The 16,548-nt window shown below is 39.4% G+C and overlaps 1 protein-coding gene across 1 annotated transcript in view; it reads left to right on the forward strand.

Moving 5' to 3' along the window:
- Positions 1 to 2,953: 2,953 nt before the first annotated feature.
- The window catches only part of LOC141394896 (UPAR/Ly6 domain-containing protein CG9338), a 71,239-nt gene continuing 57,644 nt past the window's right edge, over positions 2,954 to 16,548 (forward strand). Inside the window, exon 1 of the mRNA XM_073970043.1 lies at positions 2,954 to 3,591. Within this exon, the coding sequence (XP_073826144.1) occupies positions 3,537 to 3,591 (55 nt within the window). The 5' untranslated portion in view covers positions 2,954 to 3,536. The remainder of the gene's footprint in view (positions 3,592 to 16,548) is intronic.

Here is a 16,548-nt window from a genome sequence, read left to right on the forward strand (position 1 = left end):
AAAAATCCACGCCTATTGTCCTCTTTGTGTGGTCGTAAAAAATCTTTAAAAATCCACGCCTATTGTCCTCTTTGTGTGGTCGTAAAAAATCTTTAAAAATCCACGCCTATTGTCCTCTTTGTGTGGTCGTAAAAAATCTTTAAAAATCCACGCCTATTGTCCTCTTTGTGTGGTCGTAAAAATCTTTAAAAATCCACGCCTATTGTCCTCTTTGTGTGGTCGTAAAAAATCTTTAAAAATCCACGCCTATTGTCCTCTTTGTGTGGTCGTAAAAAATCTTTAAAAATCCACGCCTATTGTCCTCTTTGTGTGGTCGTAAAAATCTTTAAAATCCAGCCTATTGTCCTCTTTGTGTGGTCGTAAAAAATCTTTAAAAATCCACGCCTATTGTCCTCTTTGTGTGGTCGTAAAAAATCTTTAAAAATCCACGCCTATTGTCCTCTTTGTGTGGTCGTAAAAAATCTTTAAAAATCCACGCCTATTGTCCTCTTTGTGTGGTCGTAAAAAATCTTTAAAAATCCACGCCTATTGTCCTCTTTGTGTGGTCGTAAAAAATCTTTAAAAATCCACGCCTATTGTCCTCTTTGTGTGGTCGTAAAAAATCTTTAAAAATCCACGCCTATTGTCCTCTTTGTGTGGTCGTAAAAAATCTTTAAAAATCCACGCCTATTGTCCTCTTTGTGTGGTCGTAAAAAATCTTTAAAAATCCACGCCTATTGTCCTCTTTGTGTGGTCGTAAAAAAATCTTTAAAAATCCACGCCTATTGTCCTCTTTGTGTGGTCGTAAAAAATCTTTAAAAATCCACGCCTATTGTCCTCTTTGTGTGGTCGTAAAAAATCTTTAAAAATCCACGGCCTATTGTCCTCTTTGTGTGGTCGTAAAAATCTTTAAAAATCCACGCCTATTGTCCTCTTTTTGTGTGCGTAAAAAATCTTTAAAAATCCACGCCTATTGTCGTCTTTGTGTGGTCGTAAAAAATCTTTAAAATCCACGCCTATTGTCCTCTTTGTGTGGTCGTAAAAAAATCTTTAAAAATCCACGCCTATTGTCCTCTTTGTGTGGTCGTAAAAAATCTTTAAAAATCTACGCCTATTGTCCTCTTTGGGTGGTCCTAAAAAATCTTTAAAAATCCACGCATGTTGTCCTCTTTGGGTGGTCCTAAAAAATCTTTAAAAATCCACGCCTATTGCCCTCTTTGGGTGGTCCTAAAAAAATCTTTAAAAATCCACGCCTATTGTCCTCTTTGGGTGGTCCTAAAAAATCTTTAAAAATCCACGCCTGTTGTCCTCTTTGGGTGGTCCTAAAAAATCTTTAAAAATCCACGCCTATTGTCCTCTTTGGGTGGTCTTAAAAAAAATCTTTAAAAATCCACGCCTATTGTCCTCTTTGGGTGGTCCTAAAAATCTTTAAAAATCCACGCCTGTTGTCCTCTTTGGGTAGTCCTAAAAAATCGTTAAAAATCCACGCCTATTGTCCTCTTTGGGTGGTCCTAAAAATCTTTAAAAATCCACGCCTATTGTCCTCTTTGGGTGGTCTTAAAAAATCTTTAAAAATCCACGCCTATTGTCCTCTTTGGGTGGTCCTAAAAAATCTTTAAAAATCCACGCCTGTTGTCCTCTTTGGGTGGTCCTAAAAAATTTTTAAAAATCCACGCCTATTGTCCTCTTTGGGTGGTCTTAAAAAATCTTTAAAAATCCACGCCTATTGTCCTCTTTGGGTGGTCCTAAAAAATCTTTAAAAATCCACGCCTATTGTCCTCTTTGGGTGGTCCTAAAAAATCTTTAAAAATCCACGCCTGTTGTCCTCTTTGGGTGGTCCTAAAAATCTTTAAAAATCCACGCCTATTGTCCTGTTTGGATGGTCCTAAAAAATCTTTAAAAATCCACGCCTATTTTCCTCTTTGGGTGGTCCTAAAAAATCTTTAAAAATCCACGCCTATTGTCCACTTTGGGTGGTCCTAAAAAATCGTTAAAAATCCACGCCTATTGTCCTCTTTGGATGGTCCTAAAAAATCTTTAAAAATCCACGCCTATTGTCCTGTTTGGATGGTCCTAAAAAAATCTTTAAAATCCACGCCTATTGTCGTCTTTGGGTGGTCCTAAAAAATCTTTAAAAATCCACGTCTATTGTCGTCTTTGGGTGGTCCTAAAAAATCTTTAAAAATCCACGCCTATTGCCGTCTTTGGGTGGTCCTAAAAAATCTTTAAAAATCCACGTCTACTGTCCTCTTTGGGTGGTCCTAAAAAAATCGTTAACAAAACACGCCTATTGTCCTCTTTGGGTGGTCATAAAAAATCTTTAAAAATCCACGTCTACTGTCCTCTTTGGGTGGTCCTAAAAAAATCGTTAACAAAACACGCCTATTGTCCTCTTTGGGTGGTCATAAAAAATCTTAAAAAATCCACGCCTATTGTCCTCTTTGGGTGGTCCTAAAAAATCTTTAAAAATCCACGCCTATTGTCCTCTTTGGGTGGTCCTAAAAAATCTTTAAAAATCCACGCCAATTGTCCTCTTTGGGTGGTCCTAAAAAATCTTTAAAAGTCGTCGCCTATTGTCCTCTTTGGGTGGTCCTAAAAAATATTTAAGAATCCACGCCTATTGTCCTCTTTGGGTGGTCTAAAAAATCTTAAAAAATCCTCGCCTATTGTCCGCTTTTGGCGGTCCTCAAAAATAAATCAAAATCCACGCCTATTGTCCTCTTTGGAAGCTCCTAAAAATCTTAAAAAACTGTCTTAAAAATATCCGCATACTTATATTCCCGAGCTGTAACCAGTAGCTTTTCCTGCAGGTATGGTTTCTAATAGCACTTTGCACGCAAAGCCATACTAACACCAAACAAAAAAATTAAAGCAAAGCTTTGAAAGCTTTCCATTCATTAATTCTCCACAAGCTATTCTCTTTGCCACTTGCTTTGAGAGGAAATTTTCATACATCTAACAAAGATTTCTTCTAACACCAGAAGTAATAGAGAGCAGATGGATGTGTGTATTTGTGTTCAAATGAGATGGGATTTTATACCCGAATTGGAATTGGGAAAATTTTCGTTTGTAATTTCACTTTGTCATCTGAACATTTAACATCGCGTGTCGGTGCTCGAAATTTGAATTCTGAATATTGAAACCGTTTGAAAAGAAGCAACGCACACACACACCCGCACAGTACCCCCTGATTTTTATTAGAAAAATAAAAAGCGGACGGATTTCAAATTGAATTGATAATATCCCCGAAACCGAACAAAAGAAAAAACACACACGCGATATTATTTTTTTCACAATTTGAATTTTTGCCAATTGAAAGTGTCGTCGTTAGTTTTACACCAATAAACATCATAAAACAATTTAATAATATTAACGAAAATTACAACAAATTGTGGTGGAAAATAAAAGCAATCAACGAAAAATTTTTAAAGTTTGAATACTAAAAAAATCGTATTTTATTAACGAAAACAAAATTATAAAAGAAAATTTAGGAGTGAAAATTTGAGTTCTACTTTATTAACGGCGTATTGAACCATCAAACCATTATCATTAACAAAATGCAGTCTCTTATCATTGCCAGTGTCATGGTGCTAATGTTAGCCGTACAACAAGGTAAGGCCAATCTGAAGACATAGCAAAAAAAAACTAAATTCAAATCCGTTAGCTTCCACTTTTTTTGCTTCACCAGTCAAAGGTCACAGGCTGACGAAAAAAGGTTTGCCTAGCGTGTCGCTGTTACATAATAAAAACGCTTATAAAATTTTCTACCCACTCCCTCTTACCCCCCATACTACTCCCATTAGCAGCTCAAGGAATACACACACATGGTTGAGTGAAAAAAGTAAAAGTCCATTTTCTCCCATAACACCGTTTTTTGTTAATAAATCTTTGTTTAATTCCATTTTATATACCATTTTTGGGGTAAATGTCTCACAAAAAATGTCCAAACAAAAATACTTAACGAAAATTCACATAATCCTCCTTACCCCCCGCCCATACCTTTCCCAACAAAAGAAATCCCTAAACGTAATCCTCTTTGCCATGATAAAGCGGGCAGCGGCAGCACCAAAGCCATAAGAAAACGTTTGACTGGCAAAAAAGCCAAGTTATGAAAGACAAGAAACAAAATACCGACATACATATTTCAACTGTTCTTGGGTACACATTTTGCTCGCTTGCAGGATTATCAGCGCCAACCAAGCAACCATCACTGCCTGCCTTTACCATCACCATCAACATCATCACTGTCATTTATGGCAAACATTTATCTTTTGGTCTCTCCATAACTTCTTTCTCTCTGGCTAACAGCAGGGCTCTTTGTTACAACAAATTCTTATCATTTCCGTTATTTAATTCGCAATTTTCACATACACACATGTTTTTGGTGTGTGCGTAAGTAAACAGTGTTGTCAACTCTGAGAAAAGGAAAAGGCATAAACAGTGGTAAAATCGCTAACATTAAAGATTTTTGTCTGCGCAACGGTTTGACGCAAAAACAAAATAATAATTGTCATTTTCACTGGAAATATTTAAGAACTACATGAGCCGAATAACCCATTACAAAATAATGTAAACAAGCTACCTTCTGCATTGAAAGTAGGCAAAAGAATAATAGGTTATTTCTTAAAAAATTTACAATAATTTGTTATTTGAGAATTTAAGAACGTCAAGTTCGAATCGGGCCGAACTTTTTATACCCTCCATTGCGAGTTATAAGAGAAGTGGAATATGCTAACTGAAGAGTGATAGTCTCAACAAGATTTAATTCGAATGTGGGATCGATATGTTCTACTTTTTTCAAAATCCTAAATAAAATTTCTGTAAAACCTTTAAAATAAGTTAAATTGGGAGGTACCTCCATATGGGGTATATACCAAAATATGAGCCTAAAATGATGAGTGGAGGTTTTCTACCCATTTAAAATCCGATATACCAAATTACAGTCACTTCAATAGAAACAAATAAAAAATTATCAGTCGGCTTTACCGACATAGATATACCCTCAGCCTATGTGAATTGAAACTTTCATCTACGGACAGATCGAATGTATTTACGGTATTTTCAGAATTTTGTGGGCCTTTTTGGACATTTGAACTTGCCGAGAAAAATGTGAATTGGGATTAAAGTCCAAAAGTGTTGCCTAGGAATGAACCGACATAGTTAATTATGGAAATGGGTCTTATTTTGGGAGTCATATCTTTTCGATAGATATCGCACCTACGTAGGGGATGGAAGATACCAAGCAACGGTCCTGACCGGTTTTAACATGGCAAAGCCCAGGATTTATCTTGGTCCCTCTTTCATCTCAAGTGGAAACTGACCTCCCCGTGGTGTCACCTGGGGAACTGCCTTTAACACCCGTTAAAGGTAGTGAGCTAACATGTGCAGCGCGTTCTCCCATAAGAACGTTAAAAACTTGGGTTTGGGCGTCGGGTTAGTAACCCTCCCCTAGAAAAACAGCATACTATGAAAAAACGAAAGAAAAGAAAAACAACCCCCTCTTAAGTTGACGAACCCCGCAAACGTTTTAAGGACCATGATCTGCGAATCTGCACCTGGAATGTTCGCACTCTTTATAGAGAAGGTGCAGTCTTCGCATTGGCAGACGTACTTGAAAAGTACAAGGCCGATATTACTGCCATACAGGAAATACGATGGATTGGGAAAGGCGTCACAACAACACCTAAAGGTGACGCACTATATTATAGCTGCCATGACGTAAAGCATGAGTTTGGTTGCGGATTTGTAGTTAGTCGTAGACTAAAACATCTGGTATCCAGCTTCACTCCAGTGAATGAAAGACCTGCTGCAATTCGAATAAAAGCTAAATTCTTCAACATCAGCTTTATTTGCGCTCATGCTCCCACTGAAGAAAAGGACGAACAGACCAAAGATATATTTTACGAGCGCTTAGAAGAAACATATGACAGCTGCCCTGCCCATGACATTAAAATCATTCTAGGCGATTTTAATGCCAAAATTGGAAAGGAGAATATCTTTGGCCCAACAGTCGGGAAATTCAGTCTCCACAGTGAAACATCTGACAATGGTATGAGGCTGATAGACTTTGCAGCTGCAAAAACATGGCAGTTAGCAGTATCAGATTTAATCATCTCGATATTCATAAGGGCACCTGGCTGTCTCCAGATCAGAAAACAAGAAACCAAATTGATCATGTTGTGATAGATGGAAGACATTCATCGAGCGTGTTGGATGTACGATCGTTCCGAGGCGCAAACATTGATTCGGACCACTACCTTGTTGCAGCAAAGGTACGCACCCTCTTAAACGTAGCAAACAAAGTACGAACAGACACAACACGAAAGTTAGACATCGGTAAGCTGCAATCACAACAGATAGCCACAGCATATTCCACTCAACTAGCCCAATTGCTTAATCAAAGCACTCCTCATCCCGATAACATATCAGCGCAATGGCAAAGCATTGCCCACTCCATGCAAACAGCCGCAAAATCCATACTTGGATACCAGAGGCCTCCACCAAGGAATCCATGGTATGATCAGGAGTGTCATGCTGCCACCGAAGAGAAAAATGCGGCATATAGGGCTACTTTACAATCCGTAGCAACGCGTAGCGCACGAGAGAGATACAGGGAGAAAACGAGAGAGGAGAAACGTCTTTTCCGCAGGAAAAAGAAAGAGATGGAAAAGCGGGAGGCTGAAAAATCAAGATGTACAGGAGCCAGAATGAAGTCCGAAAATTCTACCAAAGAGTCAAGCATCAAACTGATGGCTTTGGTACAGGCATATCCGCCTGTAGAGACCAACAAGGTAATTTGGTAACTGATACAGATAGTGTGCTCAGGATATGGAAAGAACATTTTTCCAAACTGTTGGTATCCTATAGCAGTGAAGACGGCGAAGATACCACAGATCCAATCCCAGAAGATGGTATTGAATGTATACCGCCCAGCCTAGATGAGGTAAGGACAGCAACAAACCGGCTAAAGAATAATAAGGCGGCAGGAGCAGATGGCCTACCTGCCGAGCTGTTCAAAACCGGAGGCGACACGCTGATAAGGTGTATGCATCAGCTAGTTTGCACCATCTGGCAGGAAGAACGTGTACCCGAATATTGGAACGTGAGCATCCTATGTCCAATCCACAAGAAGGGTGATAAGACTGTGTGCTCCAATTACAGGGGCATAAGCCTGCTCCCTATTGCATGTAAGATAGTATCTGGCATATTGTGTGAGAGACTAAAGCCTATAGTCAATGAAATTATTGGGCCCTATCAGTGCGGCTTTAGACCTGGCAAATCCACCATTGACCAGATATTTACCTTGAGACAAATCCTGGAAAAGACATAAGAAATGCAGATCGACACCTTCCATCTTTTCGTCGATTATAAAACAGCATTCGACAGCCCTATACGTTCATAGGTGTTCCAAGCCATGTCTGATTTTGGTATTCCTGCAAAGCACATTCGGCTTTGTAGAATGACATTAAATGAGACGAGATCCTCAGTTAAAATAGGAAAGAACCTCTCCGAAGAGTTTGGTACCAAAAGAGGTTTCAGACAAGGAGGCAGCCTTTCGTGTGATCTCTTTAACATCCTGCTGGAAAAGGTTATACGAGAGGCAAACGTCAAAAGAAGTGGCACAATCTACACCAATAGTCACATGTTACTTGCTTATGCTGATGATATAGACATCATGGGCCGATCAGTAAAAGAAGTAACTGATACCTTTATGAAGGTCGAAGGAGAATCTGCTAAAGTGGGTCTGGCGGTAAACGGTGAGAAGACCAAGTTGATGGTATCGACGCGCAATGCGTCCATTGAGCTCGGACCGACTGTGGAAGTTGGTTCCTATAATATTGAGGTAGTAAAAGACTTCGTCTACCTCGGCACCTCCGTAAACACAACAAACGACATCAGTTGTGCAATAAAAAGAAGAATTATATTGGCCAACAGATGCTACTTTGGTTTAAGTAAGCACTTCAAAAACAAAGCCACATCTCGTCAAACAAAAATAACGCTCTACAAAACACTGATACTACCCGTGCTGATGTATGGCTCCGAAGCCTGGGTACTTGCGCAAGCAGACATGGCAGTGCTTGGTGTGTTTGAGAGAAAAATTCTTCGAAAGATCTACGGACCAATCTGCGTTGACGGTGAATATCGACGTCGCATGAACCACGAGCTGTATCTGCTATACAACGACATCAATATTGTTAAACGTATCGAGATGCAGCGATTGCGTTGGCTAGGCCATATCATAAGAATGAGCGATGATGACCCCGCTAAAAAGGTGTATAAACACGGACCGCTTGGCGTTTCACGCAGAATTGGCAGGCCAAGGAATAGATGGCGCAAACAAGTGGATGATGAGATGAAAAGGCGCGGTATTCCAGAAAGCGAAGCAACAAATAGAGAGAATTGGAGAGATCTTTTCTTAGTTCGGCCTATAGAACAAATGTTCTGTAATGGGCCAGCTAAGTAAGTAAGTATCGCGCCTACTAGTCATTTCAGTGGGTTATCGTATAACTTTTCGATCAGTATGCCAGGAAGCATGGACTTGTCCGCGGAAAACATAATATCGCTGTAAACAGGACCACAGCGAACAGCATCGGCATACATTTCCAAAGGATCTTTGAACAGACCATAAACTGCACTTAGACACAAATATTGAACTTTTGTGGAGGAAGTACCCAAAGGAGATGGCTATGAGGGCGCTAAAAACCTTCTGGCCTAGACAACACTCAGTGTCGCTAGGAGTCATTTGACAGTTTTTAGCCTAAGCCTACTCACAACAGTTTGACATACGACCATGTGTTGGGTTGTTTAAAGTGGCTTGATTAAGACACCTTCAAAACATGGTTTTTGAACGCTTTTACAGCATCTTCTGGCGATTGCTACGATTTTTCGGGCTCATACGCTTAATTCCATGATTAGTCACCTGGATCTATCTTATAAACATCTTTTGAACCACGGCGATCGTATTTTTTCGAAACTTCTTGCACCGATCAACACGGGTCCGACGAGAAAAACACCATTTTTGGCGCCTAGTCTTTATGCAATATCAAATGTTAGTTGGTGGAATAAATGCCCAAGGATGCCTCTATTTCACGGTACATAACATGGCGATCTTGCATTATCCGTTCACGCACGCCTTAATTTTTTCTGGCATAACGACCGTTTTTTGACGACCCTCACGAACTCGACTGAATTCATTAAACCAGTTTTTCATAGTTATATAGGATGGTTCTTTATCGTTGCACTCTTGCCGTGATTATCCACGTCGAAAGTTGTGAAAAATGGTCGGACGAAAGTAAATTCCATTTGTGTTGCAAAGTGATTTTTAGAAGTCACTGTAAACAACACAACACATGGTCGTATGTCAAACTGTCCTGAGTACGCTTAGGCAAAAAACTGTCAAACTTTCCAAAAAAATGTCAAATGACACCTAGCGACACTGCGTGTTGCAAAGGCCAGAAGGTTTTTTAGTGTCCCTCGTAATATGGGTCATTTTAGAAGTAAAACTAAATTTGGACAAAATATTAGTAGATCCAAAGTTTGGACCAGCTTGATTGCCCCGTTCACTACCATTTAAGTGAATTTTTTTTTAAACATGGGGTGAAGTACCGATATTTGTGGACCGGTATTGCCCATCTTCAAATTGAAACTAAATTTGGAAAAACTATGAAGAAGGTCAAATTTTGGACCAAATCGGTTGTTCAGTTCCATAGGGGTTTTTTACACCTTTCGGTCTGTTTTCTCAAGAAGTATGGACTTGCCCCTGAAAAAAACTTTTACCGTCGTAATTGAGGCAGCGAATGCAAGTTGCTTCAACAATCAAATCAAAATCCATTACAATGATTCGAGAGCAGGTCTTAAAGTGAACTTATCCGAAATTTTCTGTGGGAGGTACCCGAAGCAGTGGAAAAACATAGTAAATATTCGAACCTGATCCATATACGTGGTAGATATACTAGGATGTTTAAAGTATCGTGCGCACAATTTTTCCGAACATTTTTGAACTTTTGTGGGTGAGGTACCTGAATGAGTGGACCCTCAGCAAACCAAATGTGGGATGTCACATCGACACATCCAAACAATGTCGGAAGCAAAATCGTTCAGATTTCGTTCCCATTTCTATACGATTTTTTGTAGGGGAATTCGTTTAGTAGTGCGATTCTCTAACTCATCTTTTGAGTTACAGACACATGTCGGTAAAATGCTTAAAATTTTGGTAATTAACGATATTATTCGGTAAGTTAGCAACCAATAAAAAGTAGCCGAAAAGTTCTACCGATAGCAACAGTGTTGTCAAATTTTATTTGAATTTTCTAGAGTTATATTGCGCTCCATCCACTACACACGGTGTCATAGGGTCTTTTTTTGCACCTTTCAGGCTATTTTCTCAGGAAGTATGAACTTGCCCCTAATGAAACTTGTACCGTTGTTTGGGGGGGCAGTGAATACATGTAACAACAAAAATGAAAGCGATTCGAGAGCTGGTCCTAAACTGAGCTTTTCCTAAAAGTTAGTGTGGGGGGTACCCGAAGGAGTGATCCGAACCTCATTTAAGTCTGATATAAATCTCACGATGTGCAAAGTATGGACCAAATCGGTTACTCCCATCAAGAGTTATCGTGCGCACAAATGTTGCGAATATTTTCGAACTTTTGTGGGGGAGGACCGGTTGACAACCCGGCTTACGAAATAACAGCAACATCAGTCGCGAGAAACAGTTATATGTAGACCTATGTACGTATGCCTACAATTTCTGGTTGAAAGTTCTGTAGCTCCAAAGAAGACTAAATACTAAAATTCAGCCATTTCTGTAAGATAATACCCTTAATACTATAATACCGAAACTCGGAAGATACCGCTCTATGGGCTCTGCATGAAAACGTGGACCCATACTGACCATTTACTGGGAGAAAGTTTAATGGTCACAAAAAGACAAACTACCAAACTACCTTCAAAATACCGAAAATCGGAAGGTACCGTCCTTTGGGTGCTATATGAAGGCGTGGAACTATACCGTCAAATTTCAGGTGGAAAGTTTTATACCCCCAACGAAGACTAAACTAAACCAAATTTCTGCCATTTCAGTGGAATGTTGAGGCCACAACCTTAAAAATACCGAAAATCGGGAGGTAAAGTTCTTTGCGTGCTATATTAAGGCGTGGACCTACACCGACAAATTTCAGGTGGAAAGTTTTATACCCCCAACGAAAACTAAACTAAACCAAATTTCTGTCATTTCAGTGGTATAGTGAGGCCACAATCTTCAAAATACCGAAATCGGGAGGTACCGTTCTATCGGTGCTATATGAAGGCGTGGACCGACAAATTTCATGGGAAAAGTTTTATACCTCCAACGAAGACTAAATACCAAATTTCAGTCATTTCGCTGATCGTGATAATGAGGCTAAAACCTCCAAAATACCGCAAATCGGGAGGTAGAGTTTTATGGGTGCTATAGCCAATTTCAAATACAAAACATGCTAGAAGTAATAGAAACTTCTTTACCAAATTAAGATAAAGCTTTATCTTAAATACTGCAATACAGTTCTTGATTTCAACAGACAAGCGGACCGACGGACATCGTTCCATTAACTTAGAATTTTATGCTGATCAATAATATATATACTTTATAGGACGAATATTTCGATGTGTTACAAACGAAATGACAAATTTAATTATACCCTTCATATTAAGGTGGAGGCTATAACAAACGAGTAAAGACTACAGTCGGAAGGGGGCCGATTATGTGATAACCTACACCACTATCCCTGTGCATACGGTTTCCACGGATCAACTTACTTACTTATTTAGCTTGCCCATTACAGAACATTTGTTCCATAGACTCTCTCTGTTTAGTGTTTCGCTTACTGGAATACCGCGCCTCGTCATCTCTTCATCCACTTGTTTGCGCCATCTATTCTTTGGCCTGCCAATTCTCGATACAATTCGCTGCATCTCGATACGTTTAACTATATTGATGTCGTTGTATAGCAGATACAGCTCGTGGTTCATGCGACGTCGATATTCACCGTCAACGCAGATTGGTCCGTAGATCTTTTGAAGAATTTTTCTCTCAAACACACCAAGCACTGCTATGTCTGCTTGCGCAAGTACCCAGGCTTCGGAGCCATACATCAGCACGGGTAGTATCAGTGTTTTGTAGAGCGTTATTTTTGTTTGACGAAATATGGCTTTGTTTTTAAACTGCTTACTTAAACCAAAGTAGCATCTGTTGGCCAATACAATTCTTCTTTTTATTTTACAACTGATGTCGTTTGTTGTGTTTACGGAGGTGCAGAGGTATACGAAGTCTTTTACTACCTCAAAATTATAGGAACCAATGCGATCTCAATGGACGCATTGCGCGTCAACACCATCAACTTGGTCTTCTCGCCGTTTACCGCCAGACCCACTTTAGCAGATTTTCCTTCGACCTTCATAAAGGTATCGGTTACTTCTTTTACAGATCGTCCCATGATGTCTATATCATCAGCATAAGCAAGTAACATGTGGCTATTGGTGTAGATTGTGCCACTTAATTTGACGTTTGCCTCTCGTATAACCTTTTCAAGCAGGATGTTGAAAAGATCACACGAAAGGCTGTCTCCTTGCCTGAAACCTCGTTTGGTAAAAAAAACTCTTCGGAGAGGTTCTTTCCTATTTTAACTGACGATCTTGTGTCAGTTAGAGTCATTTTACAAAGCCGAATGAGCTTTGCGGGGATACCAAATTTAGACATGGCTTGGAATACCTTTGAACGTAGCGGGCTGTCGAAGGCTGCTTTATAATCGACAAAAAGGTGGTAGGTGTCGATCTGCATCTCTTGGGTCTTCTACAGGATTTGCCGCAGGGTAAATATCTGGTCAATGGTGGACTTGCCAGGTCTAAAGCCGCATTGGTATGGTCCAATTATTTCGTTGACCATGTACTTTAGTCGTTCGCATAATATCCCTGACACTATCTTGTAGGCGATAGGGAGAAGACTTATGCCCCTATAGTTGGAGCATAAAGTCTTATCTCCTTTCTATTGGACGGGACACAGGATGCTCAGGTTCCAATCGTCGGGTACGCGTTCTTCCTGCCAGATGGAGCTAACTAGCTGATGCACACACCCTATCAGCGTGTCGCCTCCGGTTTTAAACAACTCGGCTGATAGGCCATCAGCTCCTGCTGCCTTATTATTGTTCAGCCGGTTTATTGCTGTCTTTATCTTATCTTGGCCGGGTGGTATACATTCAATACCATCTTCTGGGAATGGATCTGTGCGGATCAACTATCCGATCAAAATTTCGATCTGTAGTGCGATTACAAGGTTTATATGGAAAGACGGACGGACGTACGGGAACACAGATTGACTCAGCTCGTCGAGACAATCATTTTGGTATATATGAATACATAAGTATGGGTCTACAACAATTAGTTCGATATGTTACAATCTTTTGGGTCAAAAAAAAAAAAAAATTGATGTATGACCGACGATATCTCCGTTGTTTGAACACCTACACCAACCTATTTTGCATCAATGTAAAGGTGATGGTATCTTCTCCCGTTTACAGTCTTTGCTTTTGAAATACGAGAGCCGGAGATATTCGCACAAAAATAAAACAAACAATTTTTCTGCCCACTCCGACCCGTCCATTTTCCGTCCATTAAAAATCAATAGGCTTCTTGCACTCTGCGACCGCCATCAATCCCCTAAAATGTCAAGATGATCCGATCTAAATTGCGACCTGTAGCGTGGTTACAGGGTTTAGATACACAGACGGACGGACACACATAGCCAGATCGACCCAGCACGCCGAGACATTAACCCTGGTATATCTAAATATAGGTCTACGACCATTATTTCGAAGTGTTACAAACTTTTCGGACAAAACCAACGTATAATACCCTCCATACATAGTGGTGTAGAGTATAACACGCTTTTTCGTAAAAAAATATTCGGCGTCCAGTGGGTTAAAACAATATTGACTATACAATATTTCTATATATAATATTTCATTAATTTGTTATTTGATTAAAATAGACTCAATAAACTTGAACTTGAACTGAGAAATCAGTACGGTGTGGCACAGAGTGTTTTCGTCCGACTACAAAATCGAGATTTGTTAGTTCAACGCTGACTCATCGGCAAACGAATTATTTGATAACAAAAATAGAAAAGGTTGTTCGTAAGCGTTGCACTCTGTTTAGTGTGTTCAGAAGTTTGTGTGATCAATTTCGGCAGAGGGCAAAGTAGGTTGATTTGTAAGTAAGTACGGCTAGCAAAAAGTACTTTAAAAGTACTTTATATTTGGAAACAACAGTTTTTTGATTTAATCCAACCAATATACCAGTATCGTTTCCCTGGTGGTATGTATATTATATGCGAGTGGCTAGACAGAGGTCGATCGGAGAACGATTTTCTTTGCAAACGCACAATTCAACTAACTGAAAAACCATGGCCTCACACAATACCATCGACGATGGGCAGATCATATGCCCAGTAAAAATATTCTTGAAATACTTACTTTTTTGACCGTCTTCTACAGAACATTTGTCCTATAAGGCGAACTAAGGAAAGATTTATATTCCTCTCTATTTGTTGCTTCACTTTTCCTGTTTGGAATATCGTATTTTTTGATTTCGTCTCAGCGTGACCGCTGGAAAATTTTAAAAACTATTACAAAAAATATCATTTCTGAAAAAAGTGGCACACAGGAACAATTCGTATATAAGTAGTAATATATAATATATTAAACAAGTAAAAAAGTATCAGTCGGCTTTACCGACAGAGATATACCCTCAGCCTGTGTGAGTTGAAACTTTCTTCTACGGACAGATGGAAATGCGGCCACACAATTAAAATCGTTTCCCTAGAAATTATGTATTTAGGAGGTTTGCTGTTTTTGTTGTCTTTTTGGACGTATGAACTGCCGACAAAAATATGGATTTGAATTAAAACCGAAATGTGTTGCGGAGGATGTACAATTTTGGAAGTGGATCTTATTTTTGGGAGTCATATAATTTAGAGCTTTTGGGCAACTACGTCAGGATGCATTGGCTTGCACACGAAAACATAATATCGCTTTAAACAGGTCCATAAAGAGTAGCTTCGGTGTAAATTTTCAAACGATCCTAAACTGCACTTAAACAAAAATGTTAAACTTCTGTGGGGGAGGTAACTTAAGGAGACTTAAGAAGATAATTTTGGAGGAAATATAACGAATGCGAAATTTTGGACCGAATCGACTGACCCGTTGGAGAGTTATCTTGCGCTCCAGCCACTGAAGGAAGGAGTGGACCTATATAGCACATATTCGAACCTGATCTATGTCTCGTAGAAATATTAGCATGTGTAAAGTATGGACCAACTCGGTCACTGCGTTCGAGAGTTATCGTGCACCCCAATTTAGCGAAAAGACAGAATATTACGAATGTCAAAATTTTGATCTTTAGAGAGTTATCGAGTTTGCATAGTTCTAGAGTTATCATCCGCACCCGGCAAACAGACGGACGGACGGGCATTGCTAAATCGATTCCAAATTGTCTGAAACAGATTTCGTCCGAACATACTTGGGGTCTAAACCCATTATTTCGATCTGGCACATTTAGGGTCGTATCAAAGTGTATATACCCTCTTTAGCCTAAAGACTGATTGTATAAATATCTTTATTTGATAAGAAGAAAGAGTCTTGAGTGTAGCCATTATGCGGATTTATTCGTACAAACCGAAAAATGTGTTTTTACATATGCAAATATTAATTAAAAACAAGTAAAAAAGGATCAGCCGACAGAGATATACCCTCAGCCTCTGTGAATTGAAACATATTTTTCCCAAAAAAAACGTATATATTTAAGGGGTTTTCATAATTGTGGGCGTATGAACCGACAAAAATATGGATTTGGATAGAACCTCAAAAGTTTTTCGGGGAAGGTATCTAAAGACCGACATAGTCCATTTTGGAAGTGGGTCTTATTTTGGGTGTTATTTCCCTCGATAGATTTTGCGAACACCTGTCGTTTCAGTTGGTCACCATATAACTCAGAGGTTTGGGACCATTATATCAGGAAGCATGTACTTGCCTACGAAAAACATAATATCGCTATAAACAGGACCACTAGGTAAAAATTTTCGAGGACAGACTCTCAACCGAGTTGCTCTAGTTATAAGATATCGCGCGTACCATTTTAGAGAATATTTTCGAATTTTTGTGGGGAGGTATCGAAAGGAGTGGACCTACAAGCATCACCTTCGAATTTCATATAATATTCGAAGAAATATTATGATATGCAAAGTGTGAACCAACTCAGTATTTGGTTCGAGAGTTGTGCTCTCCAGCCACTACATATGGTGCCATAGAGGGTTCTTACACCTTTCGGGCTGTTTTCTCACGAAGTATGGACTTGCCCCTGAAAAAACGTTTACCGTCGTAATTGAAGCAGCGAATGAAAGCTGCTTCAACAAAAATCAAAGTGATTCCAGAACACGTCTTAAAGTGAACTTATCCAAAATTTTATGTGGGAAGTACCCGAAGGAGTGAACAAATATAGTCCATATTCGAACCAGATATATATTTGGTAGATATATTA

This window comes from Musca autumnalis, unplaced genomic scaffold (assembly GCF_047663935.1).
Source record: "Musca autumnalis isolate F117 unplaced genomic scaffold, ASM4766393v1 scaffold_2, whole genome shotgun sequence".
In the NCBI taxonomy this organism is placed as follows: Eukaryota; Metazoa; Arthropoda; class Insecta; order Diptera; family Muscidae; genus Musca; species Musca autumnalis.